The 13,888-nt window shown below is 32.4% G+C and overlaps 1 protein-coding gene across 2 annotated transcripts in view; it reads left to right on the top strand.

The window, feature by feature from the left end:
* LOC145254854 (protein crumbs-like) overlaps positions 1-13,888 on the top strand; it is a 402,139-nt gene that overhangs the window by 255,768 nt on the left and 132,483 nt on the right. For both annotated transcript variants that reach the window (XM_080113704.1, XM_080113705.1), the window contains 3 exons: positions 3,864-3,978; positions 9,870-10,083; positions 12,828-13,832. In XM_080113704.1, the coding sequence (XP_079969830.1) occupies positions 3,864-3,978; positions 9,870-10,083; positions 12,828-13,832 (1,334 nt within the window). The remainder of the gene's footprint in view (positions 1-3,863; positions 3,979-9,869; positions 10,084-12,827; positions 13,833-13,888) is intronic.

The following is a 13,888-nucleotide window of genomic DNA, read 5'->3' as shown; positions in this document are numbered from 1 at the left end:
AGAAAGAAGCTTTGTTCATGCAATCTACATTTGGGTTTAGGCACAGATAAAGAGTGGGGGAAATTATTGATAGTGTTTTCAACTAGGCAAAAGTTTGGTGAGAGGGGACCATAGATTAGATCTCAAACGAGCACTTTTTTGAAATAACACTCTAAACAACTAAACCAGTCTGTTTATTCGCCTTCTTATGAGGGTAGAGTTTGACACAAGATCAGTGTATAATGTGGATAAAATTTCTCCTGAAAAAGAGGCACAAAATATAAACTACCTCTCTCTAGAAGGATTCTCCTTCACTGACCGATGAGAGAAAAGATGAATCATAGTATATGAACAGATACTACACTTTGCTAAAACAGTCTAAACCAATCAACAATGTACTAGATAGAAATTTGCAACACTCCGACAGCATTGCTGACAATTTACATGCTAAAAAATCCTTTTGATAAACTGCAACATAGTTTTGGTTAAGATTTTTTTTCACCTACAAGATCTGGAGGTTCATAAAATTTATAACCGTCAAAACAATGCTGGAGATTAGTAGCTTGTATTAGAATTAACAAATGGAATGGTTTCATTTCTCTAATAAGTTTCTAATCCTTTCACTGTGCTTTAACTTGAATGCTTACTAGATTGTCCATTTGTCTCTAAAGTCTCTGTATAGGGGTTTGTCAGAACAACTTGGCATGATGGTATTTTTCACTACAAGTAAACCCTGAAAAAATATTCCAAATAACATAGTATTCGCCACCCAAATAAGATCCCCTTGGTATGGTTAATTCATACTGGCTTTTACAAGGAATGATGCACCTTCTCCAAGTGATGCTAGCTCAAGTTACAACACAAGTCTGGATACTCCTCCAGATTAAATTAATTCTTGTCTTGGGATCAAGTAATACCGGGAGACCACTAGAAGGTCTTCTATAACATATTTAAATGGTCAATTGCAAAGAAGAAAATTATGTTCTTGACTTCTTTACTAACTCAGTATTTGAATGGAATATTTGAGTATCTACACATCTCGTATTGTTAATATTAGCCCCAGGATTGGGGCCCCTTGATTTCTGAGAACTTCAACTGAAGTAAAATGAAACAAAGAAATATATAATGTTTGGGTTGGGCAACATGATAATTAATCTGGACACGACTGTAATTCTGAGTTTTCTTCAAAGGGAAAAACACAATCCCCTTTATTTTAGTTTGATAGGCTCAAGAGAGATTGCTGTTTATTTTAAAACAAAACTATTTTTAACATTTTTTTTTTTTAATTGGCGCTTATTCAGGGAACCACTGTCATTTTTGTAGTTGTTTATGCATGCATATGAAATACAGTCATGAACATTAACTTAGATTTCTCTTCAAGCACTACAATAACAAAAATATTCACCCCTCCCTTATTTTTTTTCAGCCACACACACAGATGCACAATATTCAATCTGCCAAAGTTTTTCCATTTTTTTTTTTTTTTTTTTTTTTTTTTTATATATATATGGAGCCAATTTGTTTATTCTATTTTATGAAAAAATATAAATTCAGTTCAGTTATTTTGAAAAAAAAAAAAAGTAAAATAAATCTAGCATGCTTAAATTGGCATGTAGAGAAAAGGGTCGTAGAAATTTATACAGTAGTTCAGCACTTGTTCAATTTCTCCACAAATTACTGTTGTTGGTGCATTTAGTACAAATCTTGAAAACCCTGGGTTTACATTCAGCCACCTTGTAATTTTCGCTTGTCTAATTTTATCCTTTAGTCCTCACATTCTGTGAGCGATGTTTATGACAAAGGGGAAGATTTGCTGTTTTCTAGCTTGGAATCTATCTATATAGCATTTGTCCTTAGCAAGTTTTTGATTTGGAAGTTTTAGGTTTTTTTACATCAAGTGGCTTTATACCTTGACTAAAGCAATTTTTACAAAAATGTCCATTTTAAATCCAGGAATGCTGATTAAGAAAGCGACATTCCTCTGGGTCAGTTGAAATCTGCAATAAAACGATTTCTGTTAATGCCTGTGCAGACCTCTTCCTGAAGCAGGACTGCACTTATGTAGAAAACTGATTATTTCATCAAAAACTGAATTCACATGAATGAAGTTTTGTTGGCATTCCTTTTATTTTTACCTTTACTTTTAACCATTTTCCAACACTTAATTTTAGTTTCTTAGTTTGTTGTGTGCACTTTGCGTCTTTTTTTTTTGATCTGAAATATTAAAAAAAAAAAATTATATAAAATTTATTTTCTTTTGAATATTAAAAAATAATTTTGAGTTTTCTTGAAAGACATGCACAAATGAATTATGACAGTCAAAAATCATCATATATAAATCTAAAGATTCTGTTGTTGGAATTGGTTTCCTTGATATTTTTCTACATAAAATTATTTCTAGAAAGACATCACATACTTACAGGAGGAACCACAGGAAGGTTGCCAACATCCTAAGTGAAAATTACTTTTGTGGAATGGATTGGATTTGAACTTGGAACACCCAAGTTGTCAGTCTGTCGTTGATCATTGCCACCTCCCAATTAAAAATAAATTAATGGGAAAACTCTTTGATATGTTTACATATCGGGCAAAAATAGATATCTAGATAAAAAATTATCGGAAATTGAGTAGAATTTTAACTAAAACTAAAAATCAGTTTTATCATGTGTATCGGATTCTAGATTTGGCAGAATCTATTTTACATCTTTAAATTAGAAGAGTTATATAAAAAGAAAATAAAGGCAGATAAGCATAAAATGAATTCATTCATTCCAAGCTTGCATCGGATATAGGCGAAAAATTTTTTGTTTTTAACTACCAGGCTATTCGGCATTGCCTAATCGTAAAATATGCATATGAATTATATTTTAATTCGTACAGAAATAAAGACATGTGCATGCGAGTATAGTTTTTCTAAACAGTTCACTCCTTGTAAGTAAATAAATAAATAAATAAAAAAATACTCGAGCTAAGATCAAAACCAAAACATAAAGACAGTGAGTCAAGTACAATAACCATTAGGCCAGCTTGACATGATCTTTAAAAAATGTTTTCAAACCTACTTATTCTTAACGTAAAGAATGTCATGTAAATGATTCATGCATGAACATTCCTGAAACATTTGACAGATAAAAATCTGACAACCCCCACGTCCGAATTTTTCAATTTTTATTCCTTAGCAACCCTTTTTTCCAGATAAAATGAAAAGATTTTCTACATATGTCTTGAGATTAAAAGGTTTTCCACATGTCTGAATACCCTATATCTATAGATCAAAAAATTCATTGAGTATATAGTTTGAGAATTGTCCTCAGGCACACACATTCTCACTTTTATAGATTGTATTTATACTCAATGATTTTCCATAATTTTTGGTGAAGATTTTTAGTTTTGTCTACTGCATAATTATATCAAAGTTTTCCTGTTATTTAATTTTGAACTACCATATTGCACTTGTGCATGTCTTTTAAGTAGCACCTTTCTTTTTTTTTTTTTTCCTTTTTTAGAAAAAAAAAGTTTAATGGTCTTTGAAATTCAAAGGGTTTGCAACCCTTATCATAAATTTTATTAATAAAAAGAGCACAAAATCATTTGGGATTTACAATTTTTATTTGGGGGAGTGTCTTTCTTTTCTTTGTTTCAGCATTAAATGACCAAAAAGGAATTTTAGTTGCTGTTAAACAACCACACTAAACCTCTGATGGGAAACTGTTTTTCTACTAAAATCTATCTTATTTTATATCCATAAAAATGCAGTGAGTTGAAAGGGAGGCAACTCAATTTTACTTTTACGTTTTTTAATAGTCTAAAAAAAAATATCTCTTTCGCATATTAATTACCTCTTTGTTTTACAAATAATAAAAAAAAATTCTTTTCTTTTACAGTTATCATTGTAACTGTTCTGACACAGGTTTTACAGGAGATTTCTGCCAGATTAACATTGACGACTGTCAGAATAATCCCTGCTTGAACAACGGAACATGTATTGATGGCATAAAGGTGAGTTAAAAAGTATATCTGATTCTTTCATCATGTGGGGATTCACAGCGGAGTCACCAATTGTGGGGTTGTATTTTCTGCAGGGTAACCAATCTATAGTCCAAAGTTGCCAATTTGTGGAGCAATTAGCGGGATCATTAAAGGTAAATTAAACCAGGTCGTCAATTCATAGAAAGGTTCTTCAATCTACACCCTTAAATAAAGTAATAAAAAGATAAAAGAAATAAATTTTGGAAAAGATGACACTCAACAAAGAACATGAAATCGCTGTATTAATACAAAATAAACATATATTTACGCGTTAGGAATATTAATTTAAATTGTTCCAATATGAGTGCTTTCTTGTGTTGAATGTTCATTATGAAAGATTACTGAAGTGAAGATTCTGTGAGAATAGCAGGAGGCATGAAATTACTGATTTTTTTTTTTTTTTTTTTTATATAAGATTGGGCTACTTTTGAGAACAATTGTCTATAATTCATTTAAGCGAATGTGTGTGTGTGTTCGTATCATAAAAACAGATTGAAATAAGATTGTTTAAAAGGAGGTTTAAGTTCTCGTTCCCTGTGGTAAATTTCCACGCTGGGTATTGAAATTCATTTTCATCGCATGTAAAATCATGATAATGTTTTTATGGCTCCCGGAGATGGAGTTTTTTTCGAACACATGTTGCGCTGGCGAAGTTGAAGAAAAAAAACTCTAGCTGCCCTGTGGCATTCTTGGTGATGCTGTTTTCGATGAAGTCCGGCGTATGTGATAGTCATGGGCAGCAGTAATGTTTACTTGTGGAACTGCTTTCTGGACTGTTTAAATTTTGGCGGGTTAATCTTTATATACAGGCTTTCTCAAACGTTCAAGCCTGTTTACTGTATTTTTACGTGAGGGAGCATAACATAGTTCTGTTGAATAGTAATGGGTTCATATCGGACACAACATATAACAGACGATGAAACATAATAGAGTACACAGCGACGATGACGATAATTCTTGTTGATACAATACAGGGTGACCCAAAAAAACGGGCCCCAACTCTAATTAGGCCCCGTTTCTTAGTGTTTTGTCCAAATGAAATGAAACTTTGGTCATAACTAGTTTATTATATTCAAAACATCACATCAAAACACTAGGGTCTTTGGCCTTTTTTTCTCCGTTCTACAGCATATGTTCTAGATGGCCTCCATTTAGCTTTTGTTTTTTTTTGGGGTCACCCTGTATTATAAATAGGAGAAAGGATATAGATCTGAGAGAGATGTGAAATGGACAGGTCTTTTTAACACAGAAGAGAATCCTTATTTATGATGGGATATCATTGACATTTTGGAAGGGTGTTTCATATAAAGTTATTTTACAAGATCAATCACAAAAACACATTACCTTTTGGTGAAATGATGACAAAGGCTTACGAATAACATGATGATATTTATTCTTCCAGCTGGATGAGATGATCAGGGATTCGAATGCCTTGCAGAATTACATTGTCTTGCCTCTTTTTTTGGTTTGCTTCCAAAAGAAGGTTTGGCTAATTCTCTCTTCTGACTCTGTCCTCAACTCTGAACCATCTAACTTCTCTCGCTGACTGACTCTATATATTGTAATTTATCTTTCGTTGTGACGTCAAAACATGCTCAAACACGTGAATATCTCATATGGATTTACATATTACATATGTCTCCAACACACTTTTGACAACACAAAGGAAATTCCTTAAATCAATTGTTCATTCTACTCTCCGACATAACTAATATATTTTTTGTTATTTCTAAACACAATGGACAATGCTCCACATTCCTAGGATTTCATCTAAATTGCAATACGTATTCACTTTCAACTTCTGATCACTGAGTTCGATTCTAGCATTCTCTATTTAATAAACATCATTTTCAAGCCTATTTACTTTGTTTCTTTAATTACCGGGATCTGTCTTCTTCCATATAGAACACTCCTTTCCTTCTCATTTTTCAAAAAATGTACACATTTTCAAATGCCAGTCCATTTTTTCTATTCTTTACCTGTACCTGAACAACTCTTTAAATCCTTACAACTCACTTGGCTAAGAAAGATCGGACGCCATCATAAAAAAAACTTTTTGGTCAGCCCTTTTCCAACTGATTTCCCAATTATTTTTAGACCAGAATCTCCATCCGATCTTCCTGGCATACTTCCTTTTGGGTGTAGGGTACAAGCTCCTATGATCAGTATCAACTGTTTTATCCAGCTACCCTTATACTGTAACAGAGGTCCCATTTTATCTCTTTACCGACTTGATGACTTCTCGTCCGATGGGTCCTGACCCTTTCTTTCTCATGGGTGTTACTATTAATTAGAGCTTTGTCGCATTTTCTAAACTATTTTACTTCTTTTGGGACATACAGCAAGGCCCATTTATTAAAATTTTTATAGTGGTTGGCTTCTAATTATGCAAGAATCCTTTTATCATACTGATTCACTTGGATTTTCTAGTTTGGAGTCTTGGAACTTTGACAAAGAAATCGAAAACATCACCCTTAACTAAGTAACCCCCATTCCCTTCTGCCAAATCCTACTGCGCATACTGAATCCCTATGATGGTGACCTTCTGTAATTTTTCTTTTATCTTCCATTAGAGCATCCAAGACCCCAAAACCGGCTTATCCCCACATTCATACATCTGTAAAAAGAATTCATAAGGTATCCTGTTACATCGTTATTCTTAAGTATTTCCGGCATATTTTACCTTTCCCTTCTAATTAATCTTACTGATTTGCCCTTTCAAGTCATGTATCTAAAGATTTCATGTGTCTCTCAATACGTCTGCATTTTTAATTTATTGTGTCGAGAATTACCAAAACTCAAAGCCGGTATTTGAAGCCTGCCCTAATTAAGCACGCAATATCGCAGAGTCCATCTGTTTTTTCTCACAGGTGCACCCCATTATTGTGCTTAAACCTGGCAAGTGACTTTTCTTGCTGAAAAAGTATGGACAAAAAATTTATATTTTTGGCATATCACTTCCCGAAAACCTCACGTAAATACCCGTTTACGTAAATTTTACTCTTGTCCCCTCTTTAAAATTCTAAATTATTTTTAGGTCAACCATTCATCTAAATCCTTGTTAATATTTTTCTTTTCAAAAATTTCTTTTGTTTTGTTTTAGTTTCTATCAACTTAATTATTGACATTGAATTCCTAAGAACAAAATACAATATATTATACATACAAATTAAATATTTTTTTCAACAATGTTATATATGCATTTTCCAATGCAGACATGGCGACAGTTTAACACAATAAAAGTTTACGGTAACAATTCGTTTGTACATTTTTGTCCCCCCCAAAATACATCGTCAAATTAACAATTTTACATTCATTAACAGACACTTATCACTCCTTTTAAAATCAACAATTGAAAAAAAAATCATTGGCCTGCAAAAAAAGAAAAATTCAATTATCCGTTGTCTTTTTTTTTTGTTTTGTTTTTTTAAATAAACCCCAAAACTTGAAAGTTCAACTATAACATCTTCAGTTCCCTTTTTTCCTGAAGAAAACAACAAAAAAAAGTTCTGTTAAAAACACCAGAACAAAACTTTTATATAAACCTAACGTTCAATATTGTCCTTTTTTTTCTTTTTTTCTTTCACCCCCCCCTAAAAAAACAAACAAACTGAAATCTTCAAAATTCAACATTAACCCCCAAAAATGCCTTTCAGCTCTTTGCATCTCTGACAAATAAAAGTGCATTCATTCAACCAACAATAACAAAACGCTGTTAATAATACATTTTTGCCAGTTTGCTACTGTTACGAATTTGATTGACAGACGACATAAACAATCCTGATATTTGATGAAATTCCCAAAACAATAAGAATTATAACACGAATGTCATAGTATTTTATCAATGAAATTATGCGAATGTATTCGTTCAAATTTTTATCATGCGTGATTCGATTTGGTTGTTTTTGTGTTTACATTTTTCTTATTTCTATGACTGTCTCTTTTTGTGGCATATCGTCTTTTTTTATTTTTTTAAAATACATTTTCTATATTTGCATTCTTTTTCCGTGTGTTTTTATTCATTCACTATCTTTGCTTCTAGTTAAATCTTTTCAAATCATTTAATTTGGATCTTTTTTTTTTATTGTTTTTTCTTTCTTAACATTGCGTGTGTGATAATCCAAGTCGTCTTCCATTTTTTCATTATTTTTTTTTTCTTTAACTCGCCTAGCATTTCTTTTTTTTGTTTTTTTTTTGGTGTATTTTAAGGGCCCTATTTTTCACATTGTGACTTATTTATTTATTTCCATGGTAACACAAGTTCTTTTATGACCCCATCCAGGAGTCAAATAGTTGCCCACACCAATCATCGTATATGTTGTGTTGTTGGGGTTTACATATCAAAGATGAGAAGACATTTATAATGGGGTACATGATGCTGTGATGGCAATTCTCGAGGACTTCATCTTAATAGGAGTCTGAGATATAAATATGAAGAGAGATGTGAAATGGACAGGTCTTTTTAACACAGAAGAGATTCATTATTTATGACAGGATACCGTTGACACTTTGGAAGGGTGTTTCATACAAAGTTATTTTACAAGATGAATCACAAAAACACATTACCTTTCATGATGACAAAGGCTTACGAATAACATGATGATATTTATTCTTCCAGCTGGATGAGATGATCAGGGATTCAAATGCCTTGCAGAATTACATTGTCTAGCCTCTCTTTTTGGTTTGCTTTCAAAAGAAGGTTTTGCTAATTCTCTCTTCTAACTCTGTCCTCAACTCTGAACCATATAACTTCTAAATCTAGTTGAGTTTACTAATAGGAAGGGGACATAATACTGAGTAGTACTATTAGTTTTATGTGTTTGTTTAACATAATGAAATCCACTTATTATAGATAGTATTATCGATTGAATATCATTTTTTGCTCCCCCCCGACAAAAGGAAAGTGGACCTTTTTTGAAATTTTGCACAAACATTAAACATGATATGAGTAAAAAAGTAACAGAACAGATTTCCGGAAAAATTCCGGTTGCCTTTTGAGTTAAAATAGCTAAAATTTTGTGCTTATTAAAAATAAATTTATGCCTTGAATTTTTATAAAACTTTCTGAAAAGTTGTAACTAACTGATTTCTATATAATTTTGTTTGTCTATACTTCACGATAACACTTGGGTGTGCTCCAGGGACTCTTTTAGGGCTAATAAAAACACTGTATTTTTTGGGGACTATTTGTCCAAAATTTTCTGTGTATGTCTATTAGAAATTTTGCATGGTGCTGAACTCAAATTTAAATATGTTAAGGCCTTGGGAACTTTTGTGGCTAAATTGGTGGGGGGTGGGGCAAATGGACTTAGTCATTTCTTTTTTTTTTTTTGCATGGTGCAGAACTCAAATTTACATGTTAAGGCCTAAAACTGCATCATTTCTTGATTTTCATCAGGATTTGACATCCACTGGGGACTTTTGGGGCTAAATGGGGTGGGGTGGGGATCAAATGTTGAGTTTAGTCATTTTTTTATGCCTTGTTCACTGTGCACTCACAGGGGACCATACATGCTTCACTTGTTAGTTCTAAAAGATAGCAATAAAATTTGAAACTGGTGGAGTCACTCTTGAATTGTTTAAGCAGCAAACTGTTGAGCATCAAAGAAAAAAAAAATTCTCATGGTGTAAACTGAATGAAATCAGCATTTATACGACTGAAGTTATGAGATTAGAATTCCTTTCATTTTGATAAAGAGACCATATTAGGGGATGTAAAAATCAGAATTTGAACCAATTAATCTTTTAAACATTCTTGTTTAGCCTTAACTGCTGTGATTGATCAAACTATACTGTTATTATTGCTGATTCATTGTTGCATTTGGTGACTTTTTTTTTATATTCTCTTCCTCATATTACAGGAATACACTTGTAAATGTCATGAGGGTTACCGTGGCGCAATCTGTGAAGAAGATATTAATGAATGTGCTTTGAAGCCTTGTGTTCATGCTACCAAATGCGTTGAACGTTCAAATCGATCACTGTATGGATCACATTCTTCTTATCCGGGATTTTCCAAGTTTTCATATGCCAAAGCTGCTGGATATTATTGTTCATGTGAGATGGGATATGAAGGTAAGTAAATTATTTCAGATAAACATTTTTATTTCCATATCGTGTGTGCGGAGAGGCTATAAAAGCTTTATAATTCAATAAGTACTGAATTTGATTTTAATGATCTTCTAGGAAATTTTTTGAGTCTGGATCCAAGAAAAATTTGCTACAAATGAGATGAGAAAACTGAACATTTAAGTCTAATAACATAGTCTTGTTCTTTCCCAGAATTCCTCCTATATTAAAAAACAAAAATAATGACAAAAAAAAGTGACAAAACGAAAATATCATATCCTAAAAATAATGTAAATTGATCGAGAAATTTAACTTTTAGACAAGAAAATAAAATTTTATGAGTAATGCAAGAGTGACTGCCTTGTTTGCCATTTTGAAAATTAAAAAAAAACTCCCCCAAAAAAACAAATACAAAGGGAGATAACTCAACAAGAATTTAAATTTGTGAGATTTGTTGTAATGCCTACAAATTTCCAATAATCACTTAAAATGATTTTCTTTATAGAAATAAAACTACTTAAGGTAATTTTTGGAATATGATATTTTTGTTTTGTCATGGGTATGTACATCATACAGATTTTCATTAATTTTTTTTTTTTGATATGGTGGAATTTTTACAAGAGCCAATTGTCTGTATATTTGCTTTCTCCTACATATGTCAAATGACCATATAACAATGAATTGTTCAACGTCTCCCTCACCTTTTCTGCAAAAGAGATCATGTGAATGCAAGAATGTTTATTTCAAAAAACGGTTGACCTTAAGGTGCTGCTCTTTGTTCCAAAAGCAGCCTTTTTGGTTAAAGGATGCGATTCCAAGCTGAGAATCCTGTTCACAACCAGCTTCATGTAAAATACAAGAAATGTATTTCCTTGTTCTACAAAATTAAATTGTTTAGTTGGAATGTACTTTCTTGAATCTGCACATAATTTCATATAAAATGCTTAATTTAACACATGGGGATAGTTTGTGTTCATTCTGCTAACTAAAAGTCTTAAGTAATTTGTAATTATATGTTAGTGTCACCCGTACTGGAGACTGAACCTTATACTGCTAGAAGACAGTCACTTAGAACTGATAACTGAGTCTTTTGTAAATAGAACGTTTAATCCTTAACATGGAGAATACAAGTATAATTACTAAGGCTATGACACCAGCATATTCTTTTCCTTGTTTTTAATCTGACACAGTTAATCAATCACTCTATATAAAAGTGTATAAGATATCAATGGATACACACTAGAGTCAAAACAATGAAAAGAATATGCTGTTGTCCTAGCGCTAATAATTAAGACCTCTACCAGTTACGGCTGGCAGAATGAGAGCAAGTTACCCACATGGATTAAAAATAAAAAAGAGTTCTTTATTATTTGGATTCTTTGGACTAAAGTTTTCATCTTCATTTTGGTTGATGTAATCTCTAACTTTCTTCAGGTGTTTCTTGTCAAACTCTGGAATCTTTCTGTCAAACTCTGGAATCTTTGTCAAACTCTGGAATCTTTCTGTCAAACTCTGGAATCTTTCTGTCAAACTCTGGAATCTTTCTGTCAAACTCTGGAATCTTCTATAAATTTCAGTTGTAAAAGTTACGCTCTTCTGGAGGTTGAAGATTCAATCGTCAGTACAGATGACATTCAAAGTACAATTGCGAATTACTTAGGACTTATACCCAGTCATGGCTAATGTAACGAGAACATGCTACCCCGGTGGATTAAATAAAAGGTTTTGTTTGAAATGCTGTACAGATTTAGGAGTTCAACAAGATACACATGAAGAAGGTTCAGGTTTACATTGAATAAAACATTTTGAAAATAAAACTCAATGTAAGAACCGTAGTCCGAAAAATCCAAATAGCACATTCCTCAGTTTAACAAGATCCACTTGAAGGTCAGAGGTTATATTGGTCAAAACTTTGTGAGAATATCAATTAAAATCTGAAACCTCAAGTAGTCACAGAATTGCTGAAATTATATCCAAACGAATGTACAGTTTTATTGCAGTAAGTTTCGAATTAAAAAGTAATTTGAATTATGTTGAGAATTCTGGCACTGTAATTAATCTGAAGTATTTTCTGTTTTCGTTTTTGGAAGAATTGTAGGAGAAACGAGGAGACAATAACAAATTTGATGTCTCAAACCAAACTTTTCTGGTAACTCAAAACAAGTTCTGTAAAGTAACAAAGTAACACAACAGAAAAGATTAAATAACGAAACATTTATTAACTTAATCTAACATTTTAAAAAATTATTATATATACAACAATATTTTAAATTTACAAGTAAAACGTAATGTTCTTTACTACAAAATAATTTTTAAATAATTCTTTAAAATACACAAATAAAATATAACATTTAGTTTAGAATATTATGAAGTGGATGAAATTAATTTTTTATATAACTTAAGAAAATATGATAAAGATGTGAAATGCAACAGTCAAATTAGAATATTTTGAAATGTTAGCATTTTTTTTTTGTTATTCATGAATTTAAATAATGGAGTGCATTTGGAGAAATTATTTAATGAAAAAAAATCTTTAAAATTTAGTTTGCCTTTCCTTTTCTCTATTAAAACTCTTGTGAAGATGAAAACATTTCCAGTTAGTTAAAGTGCACTAGTGCTGATATTCTTTTCTAATTGAAGTAAATTTAACAATGCAGTTTTGCAGTAATTTATAAAATTCTTCTCATTATTTATTTATTTCATCATGTGTTTATAAAAAATACATATGTAAAACATTTTATTTTTTGCAGGTGCTAATTGTAGCAAAAACATTGACGATTGCGTTAACCATACCTGTGCAAACAATGCAACGTGTGTGGATAAAGTTGGTTACTATAACTGCAGCTGCAAACCAGGTTATAAAGGTTTCTTCTGCACGAAAGATGTAAACGAATGCGAATTATTGCCGCCTCCTTGCAAGCATGGTTCAAATTGCAGCAACTCGTTTGGATCTTATTACTGCAAATGTTTACAGAACACAAAGCCATTGTACGGTGGTAAGAATTGTTCTGTGGAACTTACCGGATGCCAACAACAGCCATGTCAAAATGGTGGTCAGTGCAAGCCAGAATTAGTTGATGGAATGCAGGATTATCGGTGTGAATGCAGTGATGGATTTATGGGCAAGAATTGTACGATCTCTACGGCATTGTTTTTTAATGGAGAGTCAAACCTAGAAATCACCCGAACTCCTTCAAACCAAATACAAACTTTTTTTAGGTTCCGAACGACTTGGTCGGAAGGTTTCTTAGCATCATTTCCATTGAGAGACAATGTTTGCATAACAATTGAAATCCAAAAGTCTTATTTAGCACTAGGAATAAACGGTACATACTACCAAGTCTCAAGTCAGTCTGTTAATGATGCCACTTGGCAATCGGTTAATATTCTTTTTGAAGCCAAACAGGTGCTCATCACCTTAACTGGTCCTGGATGTAAATTGTCCATTTGTTCCAAGAGCCAACGGATATCTAATCCAGCCACCGGAGAAGTGTCATTTGGAAAGATCCATGGAGGGATGAACCTCGTGACTAAAGTGCCGTATATTGGCTGCTTTGAAGATATTAAAATCAATGGCAGAAATCTTTTGCTGAACAACACCATGGTTACCAAATTGGTGAATGTTTCCAAAGGATGTGTTCGCAAATTGCAGTGCTTTCCGCCCACGTGCAGCTATCGAGGGAGCTGTATCGACCTCTGGATACGTTTTAAGTGTGCTTGTAACCGTCCATATTATGGTAACATATGTCATCAAGGTATGTTTGTATTTTTGTATTTTACATGAAAATTGTCTCATGAGATAATGGTTGAC

Source organism: Euprymna scolopes, chromosome 30 (genome assembly GCF_053919585.1).
Source record: "Euprymna scolopes isolate OS-2025 chromosome 30, ASM5391958v1, whole genome shotgun sequence".
Lineage (NCBI taxonomy): Eukaryota > Metazoa > Mollusca > Cephalopoda > Sepiida > Sepiolidae > Euprymna > Euprymna scolopes.
Note: the sequence above shows the minus strand (reverse complement) of the source record. Positions and strands in the feature narration are given on the sequence as shown.